Raw genomic sequence first — 21,254 nt, 5'->3', positions numbered from 1 at the left:
TAAGACTTAATCAAATAGTATGGTTCTAGGCAATGTAGTAGGTAAAAAACATACATTTGTTTTACTTAATCATGACTGTAATCAATAACTTAATTTACTTAATCAGTTACTGTAAGGTATGATTGTTTGCCGAATTTAAAGATAAATGAGCTTTCAGGTAACTTCTTAAAATTTTATTCCTTATGAGTCAGTATAATTCATTTAGTGAGCAAAATGGTTGTCTCTTTTTTAAAGTCTGAAAGTGTTAGTTGCTCTGTTGTGTCAAACTCTTTGCGATCTCATGGACTATATAGTTTGCCGGTCTCCTCTGTCCATGGAATTCTTCAGGCAAGAATACTGGAGTGGGTAGCCATGCCCTTCTCCAGGCAATCTTCCCGAGCCATGGATCGAACCCAGGTCTCCTGCATTTCAGGCAGATTCTTTACCATCTGAGCCAGCAGACAAGCCCATTTCCTTCTTAAATGAATGTGATTTTGTTAAAATCCTAATGGGTAAGTTTTGACTTAATGTTTTCTCTTTTTAAAAATAGCATTTTTATGAAAGAGGTTTTGCTATTTATTTATTTACGGCTGTGCTGCACGCCACGTGGCTTGGAGGATTTTAGTCCCCTGACCAAGGATAGAACCCAGGCCCATGTCAGTGAAAGTTTGGAGTCCTAACTACTGGGCCAACAGGGAATTCCCTTATGAAAAGTGGTTTTAATTTGTGGTACTTTTTGTCAGACTTCTTGACAAGTGACCTTTGTAGTCACTATTTGGTTAGGTTGGTAAATGATGACCAGGGCAATGACAGATTCAGATTATTGTCAGGTGAGTTCTCACTGACTGGTCATTAGGAGCACTTAAACTGGTTTACTGGATAAACAAAGTTATTTGTGAGATCATAGAAATTAAAGGAGCCTAGAGTTGGAAATGAAGAAAGAAATGGCAACCCACTCCAGTATTCTTGCCTGGAAAATCCCATGAACAGAGGAGAGTTGGAAAGGGTGACTTTACAAAATTAGTCTTTTCACTTGGTACAGAAGGAAGATTTTGTCAGTTTTGGTTTGCTATTTCTGAGGGATCATCTTGTAATGAGTATCAGTTAAGTGTTTTCCAATAAATTTTTTACCTTTTCATTGAGGTATGAGGTCAGTTATTTGCTTTAGAGATTCTGTAATTGGGTTTGTGAATAAAACTGTATTTTCCTTTGTATATGTGTATGTTACATACACATTACTATAACAATAGTTACATACACATTACTAGTGGCAGCATCAACAGTATTTATACAGTGCATACTCCTGTAGGCTGAATCTTGTGCCCCATAAATTCACATATTGCAGCTCTACCTCCCAATGTGACTGTATTTGGAGATATAGTGTTTAGGAGGTAATTAAGATTAAACTAGGGGCCTTAATCAGAAAGGGATGGAACCCTTAAAGAATATGAAGAAGCACCCAAGCTCTTTTCTCTCACTGCACATACACTAAGAAAAGGCTGCTACTGCTAAGTCACTTCAGTCTTGTCCGACTCTGTGCGACCCCATAGACGGCAGCCCACCAGGCTCCCCAGTCCTTGGGATTCTCCAGGCAAGAACACTGGAGTGGGTTGCCATTTCCTTCTCCAGTGCATGAAAGTGAAAGGTGAAAGTGAAGTCGCTCAGTCATGTCCGACTCTTAGCGACCCCATGGACTGCAGCCTACCAGGCTCCTCCATCCATAGGATTTTCCAGGCAAGAGTACTGGAGTGGGGTGCCATTGCCTTCTCTTAAGAAAAGGCTAAGTGGGTATGATATAGCAAGAAGGCGAACATCAAGCCAAGAGGAAGTTGTTCCTCTAAAGATTGGAAGCTTTCTCTTGTTTCTAACCTCCAGAACTGTGAGAAAAGAAATTTTTGTTGTTTAAGCCCCGTAGTGGATGGTGTTTTGTTATGGTAAGCTGAGCAGAATAATAAACATACTATATACCAAGGGCTGATACAAGTGATTTATGTGAGTGGGCTTATTTAGTATTCAGAACACTATGAGGCAGGTACTATTATTATTATTCCCATTTTACAGAGGAGGAAACTGAAGCACAATTAGGGTTAACTAACTTAAGGTTGTACAGCTAGTAAATAATGGAGCCAGATTTTGATTATAGGCAACTTCATGCTGAAGTTCATGCTTCTCATTCTGCTTCAGCTAACTTTAAAGACAAAAAAAAAAATACTAGCACATGGGAAAATCTATTATGACAAAATTGTACTGAAAAGGTAGAAAAAATGAAAATGCAATCTATATTATTTTCAGTAGTCAAAAGTAGGTGCTTATATTGATACTTTTAGAAAAATATTTGAGGGGTTACATTTTTCTTCCAGTGGAATAAACTAAGTGGGAATGAATCCTTTATTGTTTGTTTTGTCTGATAGTTTTAGTTATGAATTTGGTTTACTAAAGGATTAAAAAGAGTTTGACTTTTTTCTACTTTGTTCTTTTTCTAATTCTCATTTTTTGCTAGTGAGTATTATTTGGGATTTTTTTTTTTTTTTACTCTGTTTTTAGCTTTTTTGTTGAAGATCCTTCTAAGGGAAGGATCATAGTGTCTCACTTGACATCCCAGATTCCATATGCCTTTATAAAATTAGAATCGTAAAAGTTGGAAGAAACTTTAAAAATCTTAACCTATTACTATAGGAGCATATAGGCAGGAATTGAACCATCTTGGTGGCTTAGATGGTAAAGAATCTGCCTGCAGTGCAGGAGATGTGTGTTTGATCCCTGGGTTGGGAAGGTCCCCTGGAGAAGGAAATGGCTACTTGCTCCAGTATTCTTGCCTGGAGAATTCCATCAACAGAAAAGCCCAGTGTCCATGGGGCTGTGAAGAGTCAGACACGAGTGTGACCAACACTTTTCCTTTTCACTTTTCATGATATTCTAGATTATAAGGAAGTTTAAAATGTGTCCATTTTCTTTTTCTTAGCCTTGATTATTAAAACATTCTTTTTTATGGTAACTGAAATCATGACTTCTGCCTAGTTTGTACTTGGTTGGCATCAAGGTTTCTTTTCGTACAGATAACAGAAAATTCATTTCATAATGGCTTAAACTAAAAAAGAAATTAAATGAGATCAGTGATGTTCTAGAGTAGATCTGATTCCAGTTAAGCTTTTTTCTTTATCTCTTTCCGCTGTTTTCCTCTGTGTGTTTATATCTTCAGATTGACATCTTAGATAGTTTGGTTTGATTTTGTCTAGTTAGGGCTCAGGCTGGACCTTGTGAGTGGGGAAGAGGAAAATGTTGCTGGACATAGGTTACCACTGATAATAATTCTTCCAACAGTGATTAATAATCAGGATGAATTAGGTTTACTTAGATACTTTGGAGAATTGAAAGATTTCTGTTAGGGATAATTCTTCTTACATTTGAAAGAATTTTGATTTGGAAAAGAATATTGTTTGTTTTTACAGTGCTTTTTTGAAATGTGCCTTTTATCTTCCAGGTATGTATAAATTCTTTTTATTTTTAACTTGCTAATTATTTATAATATTTTGTTGGGGATTTTTGCATTCACATTTAGGGAAGGATATTGTTTTGTATTTTTCTTGTACTATCTTTGTTCTGTTTTGGTATCAGTGTAATCAAATGAATTTGGAAGTTTTCTCTGCTCTTCATTTTTCTATACTGTTGATTTGATAGTCTTTCTTAAGTTTTGAATATACTTTGCCAGTGAAACCATCTGCATGTGGAGCTTTTTTTTCTGGGAGATTTTCAGCTACAACTTCTACAATTTCAGTTTCTTATTTCACATCACTATAAGGACCATTCAATATCTATTTTGCCTTAGGTTAGTTTTGGTAATTGATGGTTTTGAGGAATTGGTCTGTTTCATCTAAGCCATTGATTTTATGTGCATAGAGTTGTTTGGAGTAATACTATCTTTTTGATATCTATGGTAGCTGTAGTTACAATCCCCTTTTATTCCTAATATTAGTAATTTATGTTTTTTTTTTTTTCCTTTGTCAGTGTTGCTAAAAGTTTTATCAATTTCATCGATATTTTCAAAGAAGTAGCTTTCGGTTTCATTGATCTTCTTATGTTTCCTTTATGTTTTAATTTTCTTTGATTTCTGTTCTTTGTTATTTCTACTCTTCTGCATGATTTGGGTTGCTTTTGTTCTTGCTTTTCTAGTTTCTTGAACTAGAACCCTAGATTATAGATTTGAGATCCTCTTTTCCAATGTAAGCATTTAGTGCCAAATAGTTTTCTGCTAAGTGCTGCTTTAGTTGCATCTGAAAGATTTTGATATATTGTATTTTCATTTTTACTCAATTCAGTATGTTTAAAAACTTACCTTAAGTTGTTTAATTTCTAAACGCTTAGAGATTCTTCTTTTGTCTTTTGGTTATTGATTTCTAATTTAATTCCATCATGGTCAAAGAATGGACTTCCCAAATGGTGCAGTGGTAAAGAATCCACCTGCCAAAGCACAAGACACAGGCTCAATCCCTGGGTCAAGAAGATCCCCTGGAGAAGGAAATGGCAACCCACTCTGGTATTCTTGCTGGGAAAATTCCATGGACAGAGGAGCCTGACAGGCTATATATAGTCCATGGGGTTGCAAAATGTCAGAAGTGACTGAGAGTCTGAGCACACACACGTACTCATAGTCAGAGAATATACTTTGTGTGATTACAACTCTTTAAGTCTTTTAAGTTATTTAAGAATTACCTTTTGACTCAGAATATGGCCTGTCTTGGTGAATGTTCCATTTATGCTTGAATAGAATGTGTACATATGTAGTGACTGTTATTGGGTGTAGAATGTTCTGTTAATGTCAGTTGGATCTCATTGGTTTATGGGTTTGTTCAGGCTTCCTCTGTCCTTGCTGATTTTTTATCTAGTAGTTTTATTAATTACTAGGTGAGGGGTGTTGAAGTTCCCAACTCTTTATTGGATTTGTTTCTTGTTCCTTTCAGTTCTGTCAGCTTTTACTTTATATATTTTGAAGTGCTCTTGTTAGGTATTTACACCTAATGTATGTATTTCCTTGGCGCCACCACCAAATCTCTAATACCAAAACCGGACAATGGTATTACAGTAAAAAGAAACTTATAAACCAGTGTTCCTCATGGTTGCTTTATGAACCATGTTCATAAACCGTGGTTCCTTTATGAACATGGACATAAAAATCTTTGACTAGAGTAGATTTATTTTAGTAAATCTTACTCAGCAATATGTAAAAAGAGTAACACCTCATGACCAAGTGGGGTTTATCCTAGGAATGCATGGTTGGTTTAACATTTGGAACTTAGTCAATATAATTGAAGATATTAAGAAACTAAAAGAGGAAAATTATATGATCATCTCAGTGGGTATTAAAAAAGCATTTAACAACACTCAACATCCATCCATAATAAAAGCGTAATAAAAACTCTCAGTAAACTTGAACTATACGGGAACTTTCTTAGCCTGATAAACAGCATTAAAACACACCTACCCTCGCTCCCCTGACACATACTCAAAACCAGACAAATAGAAAAAGAATCCCCACATACTTAATGTTGAGAGACTAGATACTCTCTCTGAAAACTGAACTAGGCAAAGATGTCTCTGCTCTCCAGCTTCTATGTAACGTTATGTAAGGAGCCCTGGTCAGTGCACTGAAGTAAGAAAAAGACAGAAAAGTACAAAGGTTATTAACGAAGAAGTACAACTGTCTTTATTTGTAGTCAATATAATTGCTCATGAAGAAAATACTAGGGAATCTGTCAAGCAATAACAATAAAATACTAGAATGAAAACAAATTTAGTAGTAAGGCCATTGGATAGGAGTTGAATATACAAAGTAAATTATATTTCTCGATACTAGCAGTAAACAGTTATAAATAAAATAAAAATACTATCATTTGCAGTAGCATAAAAACATGAAATGCATGTAGATGAATTTAACATACTACGTGCACAGTCTGTACACTGAAAACTGATTGTTGAGAGAAATTGAAATAAATGAGAGACGTGCCATGTTTATGAGTTGGAATACTCAATATTGTTGAGATGTCAGTTCCCTTGAAATCCATCTTTAGATTTAAAGGAATCCAGTAAAAATGACTTCTCCATAAAAATTGATAGGCTGAGTCTAAAATCTGTATGAAAACTCAAAGCATGTACAACAATCAAAATAGTTTTCAAAAAGAACAAAGTTGAAGGACTTATGCTACTTGATTCTAGATTTACTGTGGAGCTTCACTAATGAGGACAGTACAGTTGTTAGTGTAAAGATAGACATCGAAATCACTGGAAAAGAATAGAAATAGAGCTACACATACATTTTTTAATTGATTTTCAACAAAGATGCTTTCAGTGGGTTACAGGAAAGTCTTTGTAATAAGTGGTGCTGGGTCAGTAATATACTTCCACAGAAAAAAACAAAAACATTGACTCTTCAACACTGTACAAAAATGAACTTGAAATGGATCATAAATCTAAACATAAAAACTAAAAGTATAAAATTTCCAGTAAAAACCATTTGAGGAAATCTTTGTGACTTTGAGGTGAGCTAAGAGTTTTAAGTCAAGGCTATGGTTTTTCCAGTGGTCATGTATGGATGTGAGAGTTGGACTGTGAAGAAGGCTGAGTGCCGAAGAATTGATGCTTTTGAACTGTGGTGTTGGAGAAGACTCTTGAGAGTCTCTTGGACTGCAAGGAGATCCAACCAGTCCATTCTGAAGGAGATCAGCCCTGGGTTTTCTTTGGAAGGAATGATGCTAAAGCTGAAGCTCCAGTACTTTGGCCACCTCATGTGAAGAGTTGACTCATTGGAAAAGACTGATGCTGGGAGGGATTGGGGGCAGGAGGAGAAGGGGACGACAGAGGATGAGATGGCTGGATGGCATCACTGACTCGATGGACGTGAATCTGAGTGAACTCCGGGAGTTGGTGATGGACAAGGAGGCCTGGCGTGCTGCAACTCATGGGGTCGCAAAGAGTTGGACACGACTGAGCAACTGAACTGAACTGAACTGAAGAGTTTTAAGAATACAAAAGGAGTAAACCATTAAAGAAAAAAATTGATAAATTGGACTTCATGAAAATTAAAAATTAAAAATCTCTGTTCTCCAAAAGACGTTAAGGAAATGAAAAAGCAAGCCCCAGAATTGGAGAAAATATTTGTGGTACATGTATAAGCATATAATTCATTTACTTCTGCCTTTAGCTTTTCTGATTCTTCTACTTTGTTGCTCACGTTTATCCTTCTTTTTCTTATTTTGTTAGTAGAACAGAGTGCAGTTGTTTTCATTTGTTCTTATTAAGTAGTACAAAATTTTCAAGTTACGAGTTTTCCTCAGAACTGATTGATTCCTATGTTCTCATAATAAATCTTTATTAATGTTTTATATTTTCTGTAGTGTCATACTTTAATTTTTATTTAACCCAAGAGTAGTTTTAGACCCTTTAATTTTTTCCGATTGAAATCTTCAGTTGTCTAGGTGAACAGTCATAGTGATAGCCAGTAATTTCAATTTTGCCTTTCACTTTTTTGTGTTGCTTAGCCTGTGGCACAAACCTCTCCTTGTGGAACCAACCAAAATCAGTACAGATATGTGGATCAGGCCTTTTTCCATTTCAGAATAGTCAACACCTTAGAGGAACATGTACTTACAGGACTAAATAAATAACTAGAGAACTGAGCATAGCTACCTATAAAAGTTGAAATAAGAACAAAAACAGAGATTCCTAAGGATTTAAAATATGCATGATATATATTGTGGACAAAATACTAAAAAGAGACACATATTTGATTCAAGTGATTATGCAAGTCAGTCAGTTCAGTTGCTCAGTCGTGTTCATCTCTTTGCGACCCCATGGATTGCAGCACACCAGGCTTCCCTGTCCATCACCAACTCCCGGAACTTGCTCAGACTCATGTCCGTCAAGTCGGTGATGCCATCCAACCATCTCATCCTCTGTCATCCCTTTCTCCTCCCACCTTCAATCTTTCCCAGCATCAGGGTCTTTTCCAATGAGTCAGTTCTACGCATCAGGTGGCCAAAGATTATGCAAGAGAGAGTGATAGATGGGTGATTAAATGGCTTGATAACATTTTTGTTATCTTAATAGGAAACTGAGGAACAAAAAGGAAAGTATGTATGTAATAACTCAGAACAAATGTTATAGTTGATATTAACATGAAGGGAACTGAGTGGGGAGCAGACCAAGGAATTTATCAAGAGTGTGGTGGAATACTCATTTTGTTAGTAGAAAGATATCCTTCTTGGTAAGTTGAAGAAATAATTAGGAGCACATGAGCAAGAAAGTGTGATGTAAGTTAAAAACAAGCATTATAAGAAAAACTTGTATAGCTTTAAACCATCATAAGAAAACATTTGGGGAAGAAAGTATGGAATTAAGAAGGAAAATAAAGGGCTTCCCTGGTAGTCCAGTGGCTAAGAGTTTGAGCTTCTGCTACAGGGGGCATGGGTTCGATTCCTGTTTAGAGAAGTTCCACATGCAGTGCCGTGTGGCCAAAATAAATAAACAGATAGAAGGAATATTAAATGGAAGATGTGAACCTAAATAGTCTTCAGTGGTAAAGAATCTGCCTGAACCTAGTGGCTCAGTGTTAAATAATCTGTCTGCCAACGAAGGAGATGCGAATTTGATCTTTGGATCTGGAAGATCCTCTGGAGAAGGAAATAGCAACCCATTCTAGAATCCATGCCTGTAAAATCCCATGGATAGACAAGCCTGACAGGCTACATTCCATGGGGTTGCAAAAGAGTGAAGACATGATGAATGATTAAACAGTAACAACAGTGAAGGTAAGTAGTATTGAATATAGATTCCTAAAATATCACCAAGGTAACTTGTTGATAAGACAAAGTGAAAGTTGCTTAGTCGTGTCTGACTCTTTGTGATCCCATGAACTATATAGCCCATGGAATCCTCTAGGCCAGAATACTGGAGTGGGTAGCCTTTCCCTTCTCCAGGGGATCTTCCCAACTCAGGGATTGAACCCAGGTCTCCTGCATTGCAGGCGGATTCTTTACCAGCTTAGCCACAAGGGAAGCCTGACACAGGAATCAAACCGGAGTCTCCTGCATTGCAGGTGGATTCTTTACCAACTGAACTATCAGAGAAGCCCTAGCTGAGGATAATGTTTACCATGGTAAGGGAGATCACTCCCTCAGCAGAACCTTAGTAGCCTGTTAGACAGGGAAGGACGAAGTTGAGATATATATTGAGATTTTAAGTCTTGCTTAGTAAGGGCCCTTCAATTGGTGGATTATGGTTGATTATATCTTGGTTATGATTGTGAAAGGATTATTATGTTATGCGCTTACCTAGTAGCTCAATGCGAAAGAATCCACCTGCTAATTCAGGAGATGTGAGTTCGATCCCTGGAAGATCCCCTGGAGATGGAAATGGCAATCCACTTCAGTATTTCTTGCCTGGGAAACTCCATAGATAGAGGAGCCTGGTGGGCTACCATTCATAGGATTCCAAAAGAGTCAGACATGACTTAGCAACTAAACAACAACAACATGATCAGAGAATTTAAAGGAAAGAGGTTTAGAGTTTTGAAGTGTTAGCCATCATTTGATACTTTCTGTTAAAGAGTTGATGGATCTTTGAAGAAGTTCCTGGAATGAACAATAAACTCATTTTGTAACTTCTGTCTTTCTGAGTATGTTTCCTGTAAGAATAAACTCATTAATGAAGACAGTGTAATAATAAAGTTATGTTAATATAGGCAGTAAGCTGTGTGGGTGATTTTCATTCTCAGAAGGTAGAAATAATAATTTCATTCCTAGGGCTAGGTAGGACCCAGTTGCTCCTGTTATTTGTTCTTTTACTGTGCTACTAGATTTGTCTTACTAGTATCTTATTCAGGGTTTTTGCAGTTATATTCATTAGTAAAATGGGCCTGTTCTATTTTCTTGTGTGTCCAGTATCTGGTTTTGGTATCAGTTAGGCTAGTTTTGTTCAATTAATTCCTCCTTCCCTGAAACATTTTCTTTAAGATCAAGATGATCTCTTTTTGAAGACAGGCAGATCTTAGTACTTTGATTTTCTCTACTCAGATTTTATGACTTCCTTCTTTTAAAATATGTTCTATCTGCTTTTTGATTGTTAAGGATTATTATACTTTATATTTCCACTACAGTTATATAGCCTTGTTTTACTTTTATTATTATTTTAAGTATATTTTTTGCCCTTTCTATGAATTTGGATCAAAAGAGCATGGTTCATGGTTGTCTTATGACTTAGCTTACCATCTTGAACCACCCTCACCATTTTTAAAATTAATCCTTTTTTTTTTTTTTTGATCTATCTCAGTTAAACAGAGAGATTTCATTTTCTGAACCAGGAAGAAAATTAAGAAGAATTACAGTTTTAGTTTTCCTTTATCTTCCTATTAGTTATCAATGTGTCTCTTTAGAAGAATGTTTTAAACAATGTATATTGTCTATTCTAATGGAAAAGTAGACGATGTTGGATATTTTTTTAATCCCTATATTCCTACTTTGGTTTACTTTCTATATATATGAAAAATGAAAATAAGTCTTGTACGAGGGGTATCTTTTTAATGACATTTTTCTCTAAATATAGGAACTTCACAAATGGGTGCTACTATAGTAGATGCTTTGGATACCCTTTATATCATGGGACTTCATGATGAATTCCGAGATGGGCAAAAATGGATTGAAAACAACCTTGATTTCAGTGTGGTGAGTATACAGTTCATAATTTATTCAGTTGACTATAAAGAAAAACACAGTCTCTAACAATAGTTTTGAGTATTATACTGAGTTTAAGGAAATCCCAAGTCTCCTTTCTTCTTTTGCAGTTGTCAGTTGTTTAGTTTTTGCATAAAATAGACACCTTTTCTCAGCATTTTCGTTTTACTTTTCTTGCTCTTATCATTTAAGGTAACACGTTGAGTGTGTTAAAAGCAAGAGTTAGGGGGAAAAAGCACATTGAACTGCAAATATAGGAAAATCATAAATTAACTTTAAAATAAATATTTTATTTTTTTAAAGATAGAGTGATTTGGCACAGTTTTTTTTTTTTTTAACGTCTTTTAAAAATGTTATTTTTTAAATTGAAGTGTAGTTGAATCAGCTGAATCTCACCTCATGCGAAGAGTTGACTCATTGGAAAAGACTCTGGTGCTGGGAGGGATTGGGGGCAGGAGGAGAAGGGGACGACAGAGGATGAGATGGCTGGATGGCATCACTGACTCGATGGACGTGAGTCTGAGTGAACTCCGGGAGTTGGTGATGGACAGGGAGGCCTGGCGTGCTGCGATTCATAGGGTTGCAAAGAGTCGGACATGACTGAGCGACTGAACTGACTGACTGATAGTTGAAGTGTTGTGAATATGGCACAGTTTTGATGAGTCTTCATAGGCATGTGCTCATCATCCTGGAATTTTGGCATAGTTGTTAAGTGGTACTGCTTAGGTTTGAAGCCCAGCACAGCTACATTCTAGTACTCCTTGGGAAATCTACCTGCAAGTAAGTGCTACTTTCTAAACTTGTCATAAAATTTGTATCCTGTCACAGTATTGTGAGGATTATTTGAGATAATCTGCTACATTTTCAGTGTTCAGTAAATGATAGCAGTTATTTTCATTGCTACCAGTCTTCACCTAAAAGATGTGTGGGCTATTTTGTCATATTCATTATTATCTTTCATGATATTTGTACTTTCTGTTCCTCTTGACTGTAGTGAGAAACCACTCCTTTATGTGTTTTTCTCTTTGGCAGACTCTGTATCATTCAAATTATGATTTAAATCTGTAATTATTTCTTTTCTGATGCCTTTCCTGATGCTAATTAGACAAAAACTGATTACCTTCTTTTGTATTATTTTAGCATTTTGAGCATATATCACAACAGTTTTTATTATCAGGTTTTGGTTTGGCTGTGCAGAACAGAAAATCTAGTATGAAACAGCTTAAGCAAGAGAGAATTTATCTCTGTTTCCTGAAAATCAAGTGCAGAGATAAGCAGTTTAGGACTGATTTGGGTAGCTTCCCTGGTGGCTCAGATGGTAAAGCATCTGTCTACAATGCGGGAGACCCGGGTTTGATCCCTGGGTCAGGAAGATCCCTTGAAGAAGGAAATGCCAACCCACTCCAGTATTCTTGCCTGGAGAATCTCAAAAACGAAGAAGCCTGGCAGGCTACAGTCCATGGGGTTGCAAAGAGTCGGACATGACTGAGCGACTTCACTTTCACTTTCATTGATTTAGGATCCTTTGTCTTACTGCTCTATCAACTACAGTATAAAGCTTCATCTTCATAGATGATTCCTCAAGATAAGGTGGATAAGTGCTTAGTGGCAGTAAGGAGGAAGGAAGGGATAGAGAAAAGATACGTGACTGTTCAGAAGTCGGTTACCCCATTTTTGCTTGTGTATTAGTGAGTGAATCTTACTCATGTGGCCCCATCTTATTATAAAGGGGATTGAGAAATGTAGTCCATCCACCCTTCTCCACACCACCCCACCTCCCCACCCCGTATAGTTATGTAGCCTTTAGAGATTATGCTTTTTTTATCTTATTTAAGATATCCTTACTTCATGGTCATGAATATATATTCCAATGTTTAATTCTAAACTTCTGCATTTGGGTCTTTAGTCCTTATATAATTGAATTTGTAGGTAGAATATGATAGGCAATTATCAGTTGATCAGCAAATAGTTGATTTTGTTTATTAATATTTCCCTGCTATTTATACATGCCACATTAGTCGTGTATTAGTTATAGTCTGTTGTTTTCTACTGGCTCTCTTCTTTATCCCTACATGAATATTTTAGCAGTCTAAATATTTATTATACTCTTAGCTATAATATTTTTATAAGACAACTTGATATCTATATTTGAATCTTGGTATTATTGATGTTATTCTACTAGGAAATTATCTTAGCGGTTCTCAGTTCTTTGTTCTTTTAAGCTCTGGAAAACCCTGTTGAAATTTTGATGAGGATTGCATTCAGTTTATAGAATAATTTGGAGAGAATTGGCATTTGTGACTCTCAGACACTCCTGTTTGTTAACATGGCAGTTTTATTATGCCTGATAATTTGTTGGTATCTTGTGTCAGTTGGCTAAATCAAGAACCAAAACTGTACAGTTTTTTAAATGAGAGGATTTATTGTTTAGAATTGTTAACCAAGTAATGGGGCACTGAAAAGACAATTAGAACATTATTGTATTACAAGAGGTAGTATTAATAATGGCAATAAATAGCTGCCATCCCTGGAACTCTGAGAACAATCAAAAGAGGTTGAGATCATTAAAATTTAGTAGCTTGGGGCTCTGTTTTTGATAATTTAGGAGTTCTTAAAAGGATCCTCTTGGAGCTAGGGCTCAGACATATGAAGAAGAGGTGCCTAGCTAGAGCTTGGTATCTCAAAAGGGCTTAAAGAGGCCGATTTGGGGAATGTGTCTGTGACAGGGGAACTGTAACCTGGAAGCAAATGCCAGGGTGAAGAACCATGGCTGGTTAGACACTGTCAGAAACCAGAAGTAAACTAGAAGGAATAAGTTCCTTTTCCTTCCTTCATCCTTGTATTATCTTTATAGCACTTCTTGTCATTGGCAGGGCCTCTTAGGGAGCCCACTGGCAAATGAGAAATGCATTTGAAGAGTTCTAGTTTCTGTATACCAAAGTAGAATGTTAAAGGATGGATTTGAAGCTGAGGAAAAAATAGCTTAATAATCAGCACAGTTATTTTCCATTCTTTTACTTTTAGCCTTTCTGTGTTATTTGTTTTAGCTGTATATTTTACATATGATATGTACTTAGATTTTGTTGCTTTTATCCAGTCTTGCAATCTTTTAACTGTTAAATTTGAAATATTTACATTTAGTATGGTAACATATCTTTGGAGTTGGATCTTCCATCATTATTTTGCTACCTATATTATTATTGTGCTTCTCATTTGCCTTTACTTTCTCTCTTTCTTATTTTAGATTAAATTACTTCATGTCTGTTTTTTCCTCTATTTTTTAGTTTGTATCTCTTTTTACCTCTACTAGTTTGATTATATACTTTCCATTTCTGTTTATTTTGGGGTTACTCTTGAAATTTTAATAGGTATACTTACCAAAGTTTAAAATAAATCAGTTTCTCTTTCTTCTGAAAAATATAATTTAGCTGATCTGCTTCTTGTCTTATGTGTAATTGTTGTCTTGTTGGTCCCAGCTTTCGTTTAAAGTAATGAATAGACAAATTAGGTAATGATTAGAAAAATAAACATATTTATTGAGTGCTTCCTCTGTGACAGACACTGTTCTGGATCTATGGATATAGGAATGAGCAAAACAGAGTTTTATCTCTAGTTTATACTAGTTTATATTCTAGTATGGGAGAAAAATGTAAATGCATATTCAAGTTATATATAACATATCAGGTAATGATAAGTTCTTACTCTTAAAGAAGAGTAAATAAATTAGATTGGTGAGTAAATTGGTGAGTAAACAGGAGTAAGCAGTGGTGAGAAGTTGCTGTTTTTATATCTGATGACTATTGAAGGTAATAACATTTCTAAGAAGGTACCCAAGGGGAGCCATGTGGATATGAGAGCCAAACTTTCTCCTAATAGATATTATAGTTGAGTATAAAATTAGAGGTTGATGATTCTTTTCTCTTAAACTTTTAAACATACAGTCTCACTGTCTTTCTAATATGCTGTTGAAAAGTATGCTGTCAGTTTAATTTTTAAAAAGTAATCTGTCTTTTCTCCCCTTGTTAACACTTTCTTTCTTTGCTTTGTTTTTCTACAGTTTCTTTACCATTCTGTATTTAGATCGTTCTGTAAAGGACTCATAATATTCTTTAGTCTGAGGACTTTTGTTTTCAGCACTTTAGGAAGATTCTCTCTTTATTCCTGTAAATAATGTTTCTTCCTCATCCTCTCTGATCTGTTCTCTAGACTTTCTCTTCTGTTTCTTGTAAGGAAAGGTTTGAATTTTACAAATAAAGAATTATATCATATTAAGATGATGATAAGTGTTAATTGGGGAAATAGTACAGAATAAAGAATATTAGTGATGAGGGATTACTTCACTATTTTTTTAAAATTTAAATTTATTTATTTTAATTGGAGGCTAATTATTTTACAATATTGTATTGGTTCTGCCACACATCAACATGAATCCGCCATGGGCATACACATGTTCCTGATCCTGAACCCCTCTCCCACCTCCCTCCCTGTACCATCCCAGTGCACCAGCCCCAAGGATCCTGTATTGAACCTGGACTGGTGATTCGTTTCTTATATGATATTATACATGCTTCCATGCCATTCCCCCAAGTCATCCTACCCTCTCTCTCTCCCACAGAGTCCAAAAGACTGTTCTATACATCTGTGTCTCTTTTGCTGTCTCGAATACAGGGTTATCGTTACCATCTTTCTAAATTCCATATATATGCGTTAGTATACTGTATTGGTGTTTTTCTTTCTGGCTTACTTTACTCTGTATAATAGGCTCCAGTTTCATCCACCTCACTAGAACTGATTCAAATGTATTCTTTTTAATGGCTGAGTAATAACTCCTTTGTGTATATGTGCCACAGCTTTCTTAGCCATTCATCTGCTGATGGACATCTAGGTTACTTCCATGTCCTGGCTATTATAAACAGTGCTGCGAGGAACATTGGGGTACATGTGTCTCTTTCAATTCTGGTTTCCTCGGTGTGTATACCCAGCAGTGGGAGTGCTGGGTCATAAGGCAGTTCTATTTGTAGTTTTTTAAGGAATCTCCACACTGTTCTCCATAATGGCTGTACTAGTTTGCATTCCCACCAGCAGTTTTCTCCACACCCTCTCCAGCATATATTGCTTGTAGACTTTTGAATCGCAGCCATTCTGACTGGCGTGAAATGGTACCTCAGTGTGGTTTTGATTTGCATTTCTCTAATAATGAGTGATGTTGAGCATCTTTTCATGTGTTTGTTAGCCATCTGTATGTCTTCTTTGGAGAAATGTCTATTTAGTTCTTTAGCCCAGTTTTTGATTGGGTCATTTATTTTTCTGGAATTGAGCTGCAGGAGTTGCTTATATATTTTTGAGATTAGTTGTTTGTCAGTTGCTTCATTTGCTATTATTTTCTCCCATTCCAAACACTGTCCTTCACCTTGCTTACAGTTTCCTTTGTTGTGCAGAAGCTTTTAATTTTAATTAGGTCCCATTTGTTTATTTTTGCTGTTATTTCCAATATTCTGGGAGGTGGGTCATAGAGGATCCTGCTATGATTTATGTCGGAGAGTGTTTTGCCTATGTTCTCCTCTAGGAGTTTTATACTTTCTGGTCTTACGTTTAGATCTTTAATCCATTTTAAGTTTGTGTATGGTGTTAGAAAGTGTTCTAGTTTCATTCTTTTACAAGTGGCTGACCAGTTTTCCCAGCACCACTTGTTAAAGAGATTGTCCTACTCAAACTCTTCCAGTAAATTGCAGAGGAAGGTAAACTTCCAAACGCATTTTATGAGGCCACTATCACCCTAATACCAAAACCTGACAAAGATGCCACAAAAAGAGAAAACTACAGGCCAATATCACTGATGAACATAGATGCAAAAATCCTTAACAAAATTGTAGCAAACAGAATCCAACAACACATTAAAAAGGTCATACACCATGACCAAGTGGGCTTTATCCCAGGGATGCAAGGATTCTTCAATATCTGCAAATCAATCAATGTAATACACCACATTAACAAATTGAAAAATAAAAACCATATGATTATCTCAATAGATGCAGAGAAAGCCTTTGACAAAATTCAACATCCATTTATGATAAAAACTCTCCAGAAAGCAGGAATAGAAGGAACATACCTCAACATAATAAAGGCTATATATGACAAACCCACAGCAAACATTACCCTCAATGGTAAAAAATTGAAAGCATTTCCCCTAAAGTCAGGAACAAGACAAAGGTGCCCACTCTCACTGCTTCTATCCAGCATAGTTTTGGAAGTTTTGGCCACAGCAATCAGAGCAGAAAAAGAAATAAAAGGAATCCAAATTGGAAAAGAAGTAAAACTCTCACTGTTTGCAAATGGCATGATCCTCTACATAGAAAACCCTAAAGACTCCACCAGAAAATTACTAGAGCTAATCAATGAATATAGTAAAGTGGCAGGATATAAAATCAACACACAGAAATCCCTTGCATTCCTATACACTAATAATGAGAAAATAGAGAAATTAAGGAATCAATTCCATTCACCATTGCAATGAAAAGAATTAAATACTTAGGAATATATCTATCTAAAGAAACAAAAGACCTATATATAGAAAACTATAAAACACTGGTGAAAGAAATCAAAGAGAACACTAATAGATGGAGAAATATGCTATGTTCATGGATCAGAAGAATCAATATAGTGAAAATGAGTATACTACCCAAAGCAATCTACAGATTCAATGCAATCCCTATCAAGCTACCAATGGTATTTTTCACAGAGCTAGAACAAATAATTTCACAATTTGTATGGAAATACAAAAAACCTCGAATAGCCAAAGCAATCTTGAAAAAGAAGAATGGAACTGGGGGAATCAACCTGCCTGACTTCAGGCTCTACTACAAAGCCACAGTCATCAAGACAGTATGGTACTGGCACAAAGTCAGAAATATAGATCAATGGAGCAAAATAGAAAGCCCAGAGATAAATCTACTTCACTATTTTATATTGTGTGGTCAGAAAAACTTTCTAAGTGCAATTTGCTCATAGAGATGTGCAAGTTGTGTAAAGACTGACACAGAAGTGAATTCGACAATTCTCAAATGGCAGGTAGGCCCATTTGGTGCAATTGTAAAGTGAGTCAGAGGGATGTTTGTTAGGAGATAATGTCAGAGAGGTTGTGGGGAATCTGATTATGTTGGGTCTAATAAGTCATTTTATCACAAGTGTAACCAGAAATCATTGTAAAAGTTTGCACAGAGTGGTAATCTATGCTGACTTAAGATTGAAAAGTTACATTACGCTCTAGCTGTACAGCACTGAACAAATAGAGTGCTGGGAAGGATGAAATCAGGGAAACTGGTTAGAAGGTATTATTGTTCGAGTGAGTGGCAGAGGCCCTCTCTCCCTCTTTCACTTCCTCTCTATATTTAGTGAATGTCTACTATATATCCTGCAGTATGCTTTATATTGGGAATATATGAAGTAATATAAATGCTTTGCTTTTGAGGATGGGATAACAGTTTATGTTATAATTATATTGTGAAAGTTATATATTAGAGAATTATGCTTGTGTTAGCAAATGATGTCTTCTCCCTGTGAATATTGGAAAGACTTGAGGGTAATACATATTTCCTTTTAATTTTTATTTAAAAGTTAATTAGAAATATTATTTTTCTATTTTAGTCAATTTTGTATATTCTGTGGATTCTTTGGTCATGTTCTTCGCCACTTCTTCAATTTTCTTTCCATGCATTAGAATCTTTCTCAGCAATATCTTTATCCATATCTAAATACAAACCTGTAGACTATATGTGGTAAGTTATTCTATATTTGTGGCGGATACCCTTCTGTTTGTTTCTTGCCTTTTAATTTTGTTCATGATTTTTTTGTTATAGGTAATTTTCATTATGGGGAAATTCAAGTCTTTCTATCATTATTTGTTATCAGTGCCATTGCTTATATGCTTATAAAGTACCTGCTTTCTCAAGGGAGTATAGATATATTGTCACATTTTCTCCTACTTTTTTTTTTTTTGTACTTCTGTGTTTACTTCTAAATTATTTTGGTTTCACTTTGATAAATATGTATATATCATATATGAGAGTCAAATTTCTCATCTAGGAGTCAGTTTTTCAACATTATTAATTGAAAAATCTATCATCTTGTCATTACTTTTTGGTACCTCCTTTAACATTGATTAACTTATACATACTAGAAAAGTGTTTAAAATTCATGAGAAGAGATAGAAGTAAAAATGGACATACAGTTTACTGAATGTATATTATAGTGTAGTGAATATAGTATAGAACAGAGAGGGGCCAGTAGATAGAACACTATTTCAAAATTTAAGAAATGGAGGCTTTCATGAGGGAGAATAGTCAAGTCATCAAATATCTTGCTAATTTCATAATCGTATGTAAGGCACATGAAAATGGCCCATTGGTTATGGCAACTAGGAGCTGTGCTGATAGGTGTAGAGGAGTTTCAGTAGCATTAACAAATCGGAGGTGAGATTTCAGTTGCATGAGAAATGAAGATGTAAAAAGTGGAAAAAAAAAATTCTCCCCAGTGTGTTTGTGAGAAACATATGAAGTACTGAAGATATTTTGAAACCTTTACAGCTTTGTGTATATGTTAGCATTTTCAATATGTTTTCACAGAATTCAGAAGTGTCTGTGTTTGAAGTCAACATTCGATTTATTGGAGGCTTACTTGCAGCGTACTACCTTTCAGGAGAGGAGGTAAGCAAAATCAAGTAATAAATTGTTTGGGGGAAAAGGTTGTGAATGAAATTTAGTAAAATGAAAGATTTCCCTAGCAGCATGTCATCTTTTAAAATTGTCTAATATTGAACTAATCTACAGGTTTGCTGAAATAACTAGATCTTCAGATAGAGCTCTGTTCCTTGGGGATAATGATTTCTTCATTTTGAGAATATTAGTAAGACAAATTTATCACAGATCCTAACAGTATGTACACTATGTCTCCTCTATAGGAGTAATCCTCTAGAATTTGCCATTGCAGTTAATTACATGGTTGAAACAAAAGGAGAAAATGAATCAGTAAGATTAGAATTAAGGAATGAATCAGTAAGAATGAACGATCCTCCTTAGTCCAAAAATTTTGTTAAAAGTGTCTGTTTGGAAGTTGACTTCCCTGGTGGCTCAGATGGTAAAGTGTCTGTCTACAATGCGGGAGACCCGGGTTCGATCCCTGGGTTGGGAAGATCCCCTGGAGAAGGAAATGGCAATCTACTCCAGGAATATTGCCGGGAAAATCCCACGGGCAGAGGACCCTGGTAGGCTACAGTCCATGGGGTCGCAAAGAGTCAGACACGACTGAGCGACTTCATTTCACTTCACTTTGGAAATTGAATGCAATTTATTGCTGTAAATTAAAAAAATAAAACACCCACAACTCTAAATTCTCCTTTTTGGAAGTCTTGGACTGAAATTCGGTTGGTTTGAAATAGAGACCATTATTTATGTTTTTAAGTACCCTTGTTAAAGGTTGTATTTGCTTATTAAGTATGTTTCAAGTACTCCTTGTTAAAGGTGATTTTTGGAAATGATGGTTCTGTACTTTGAGAAATTCTGACCCAGCTTTTAGAGTTTAGAGTTTCTCAAAGTACAGAACCATCATTTCCAAAAATCACCTTTAACAAGGAGTACTTGAAACATACTTAACAAGTATACCTCACTTTCATCAATAAAATCATAGTAAGTTAATAGATAGGATTTTTTTTTGTCAGACTTACTGAAGTGTTACATAGACAGTAAAATTCACCCACTTTAGTGTATACTTACATGAATTTTGACAGGGCATACAATCTAGTAAGTGCAAGTAAGATATACAGGAATTTATCATCCCATGAAATTCCCTTTTACCATTACCACCAGCCGCTGGTAACAATTGATAGGTTTTCCATTCCTACAGGGGGGAATACTGGCTTCTTTCTGTAGTACAATGCATTTGAGATTTATTCATGTATTTAGTAGCCTTTTTTTTTTTTACTGCTGTCTATAGTATTGCATTGTGTAACTGTAAGGTAGTTTATCCATTCACCAGTGGATTTTAGTTTTGGAATTTATGAATAGAGCCGCTATAAATATTTGCATTAGGTTTCTGTGGGATCATAAATTTTTATGTCTCTTGGGTAAATATCTAGAAGTGGGATTGCTGGATCAAATGGTTAGTAAACTTTGGAAGAACTCACCAGATTCTTTTTCCAACAATTGTCTTCTATCATGACTAGTACTTGCTATTGACAGTTTCTTTATTGTTTTTAGCTATAGGTGTGTAGTAGTATCTCATTATGGTCTTTTTTTCCTTTTTTCTAATGACAGATCATGTTGAGCACCTTTTCATGTGCTTGTCATTCATATATCTTTTTTAATTGTTCAGTCTTTGGCCATTAAATTTTGTTTTATTATTTTTGAATGGTCAGAGTTTTTTGTTTTTTTTTTTAAATTTTATATTCTGTATATTCTGGATTTAGGACTTTATAACCTGTGTGTTTTCAAGTATTTTCTCTCTGTGGCTTTTCTGTGACTTAACAGTATCTTTTGAAGAACTGAAGTTGTCACATCTTGA

At 35.5% G+C, this 21,254-nt stretch overlaps 1 protein-coding gene across 1 annotated transcript in view; it reads left to right on the top strand.

Moving 5' to 3' along the window:
- Positions 1-21,254, top strand: part of MAN1A2 (mannosidase alpha class 1A member 2) — a 152,093-nt gene that overhangs the window by 56,844 nt on the left and 73,995 nt on the right. The window contains exons 4-5 of the mRNA XM_052637341.1: positions 10,573-10,691; positions 19,322-19,402. Of these exons, the coding sequence (XP_052493301.1) occupies positions 10,573-10,691; positions 19,322-19,402 (200 nt within the window). The remainder of the gene's footprint in view (positions 1-10,572; positions 10,692-19,321; positions 19,403-21,254) is intronic.

This window comes from Budorcas taxicolor, chromosome 3 (assembly GCF_023091745.1).
Source record: "Budorcas taxicolor isolate Tak-1 chromosome 3, Takin1.1, whole genome shotgun sequence".
NCBI lineage: Eukaryota > Metazoa > Chordata > Mammalia > Artiodactyla > Bovidae > Budorcas > Budorcas taxicolor.
The sequence above is the reverse complement of the archived record's forward strand: the minus strand, read 5'-3'. Positions and strand labels throughout refer to the sequence as shown.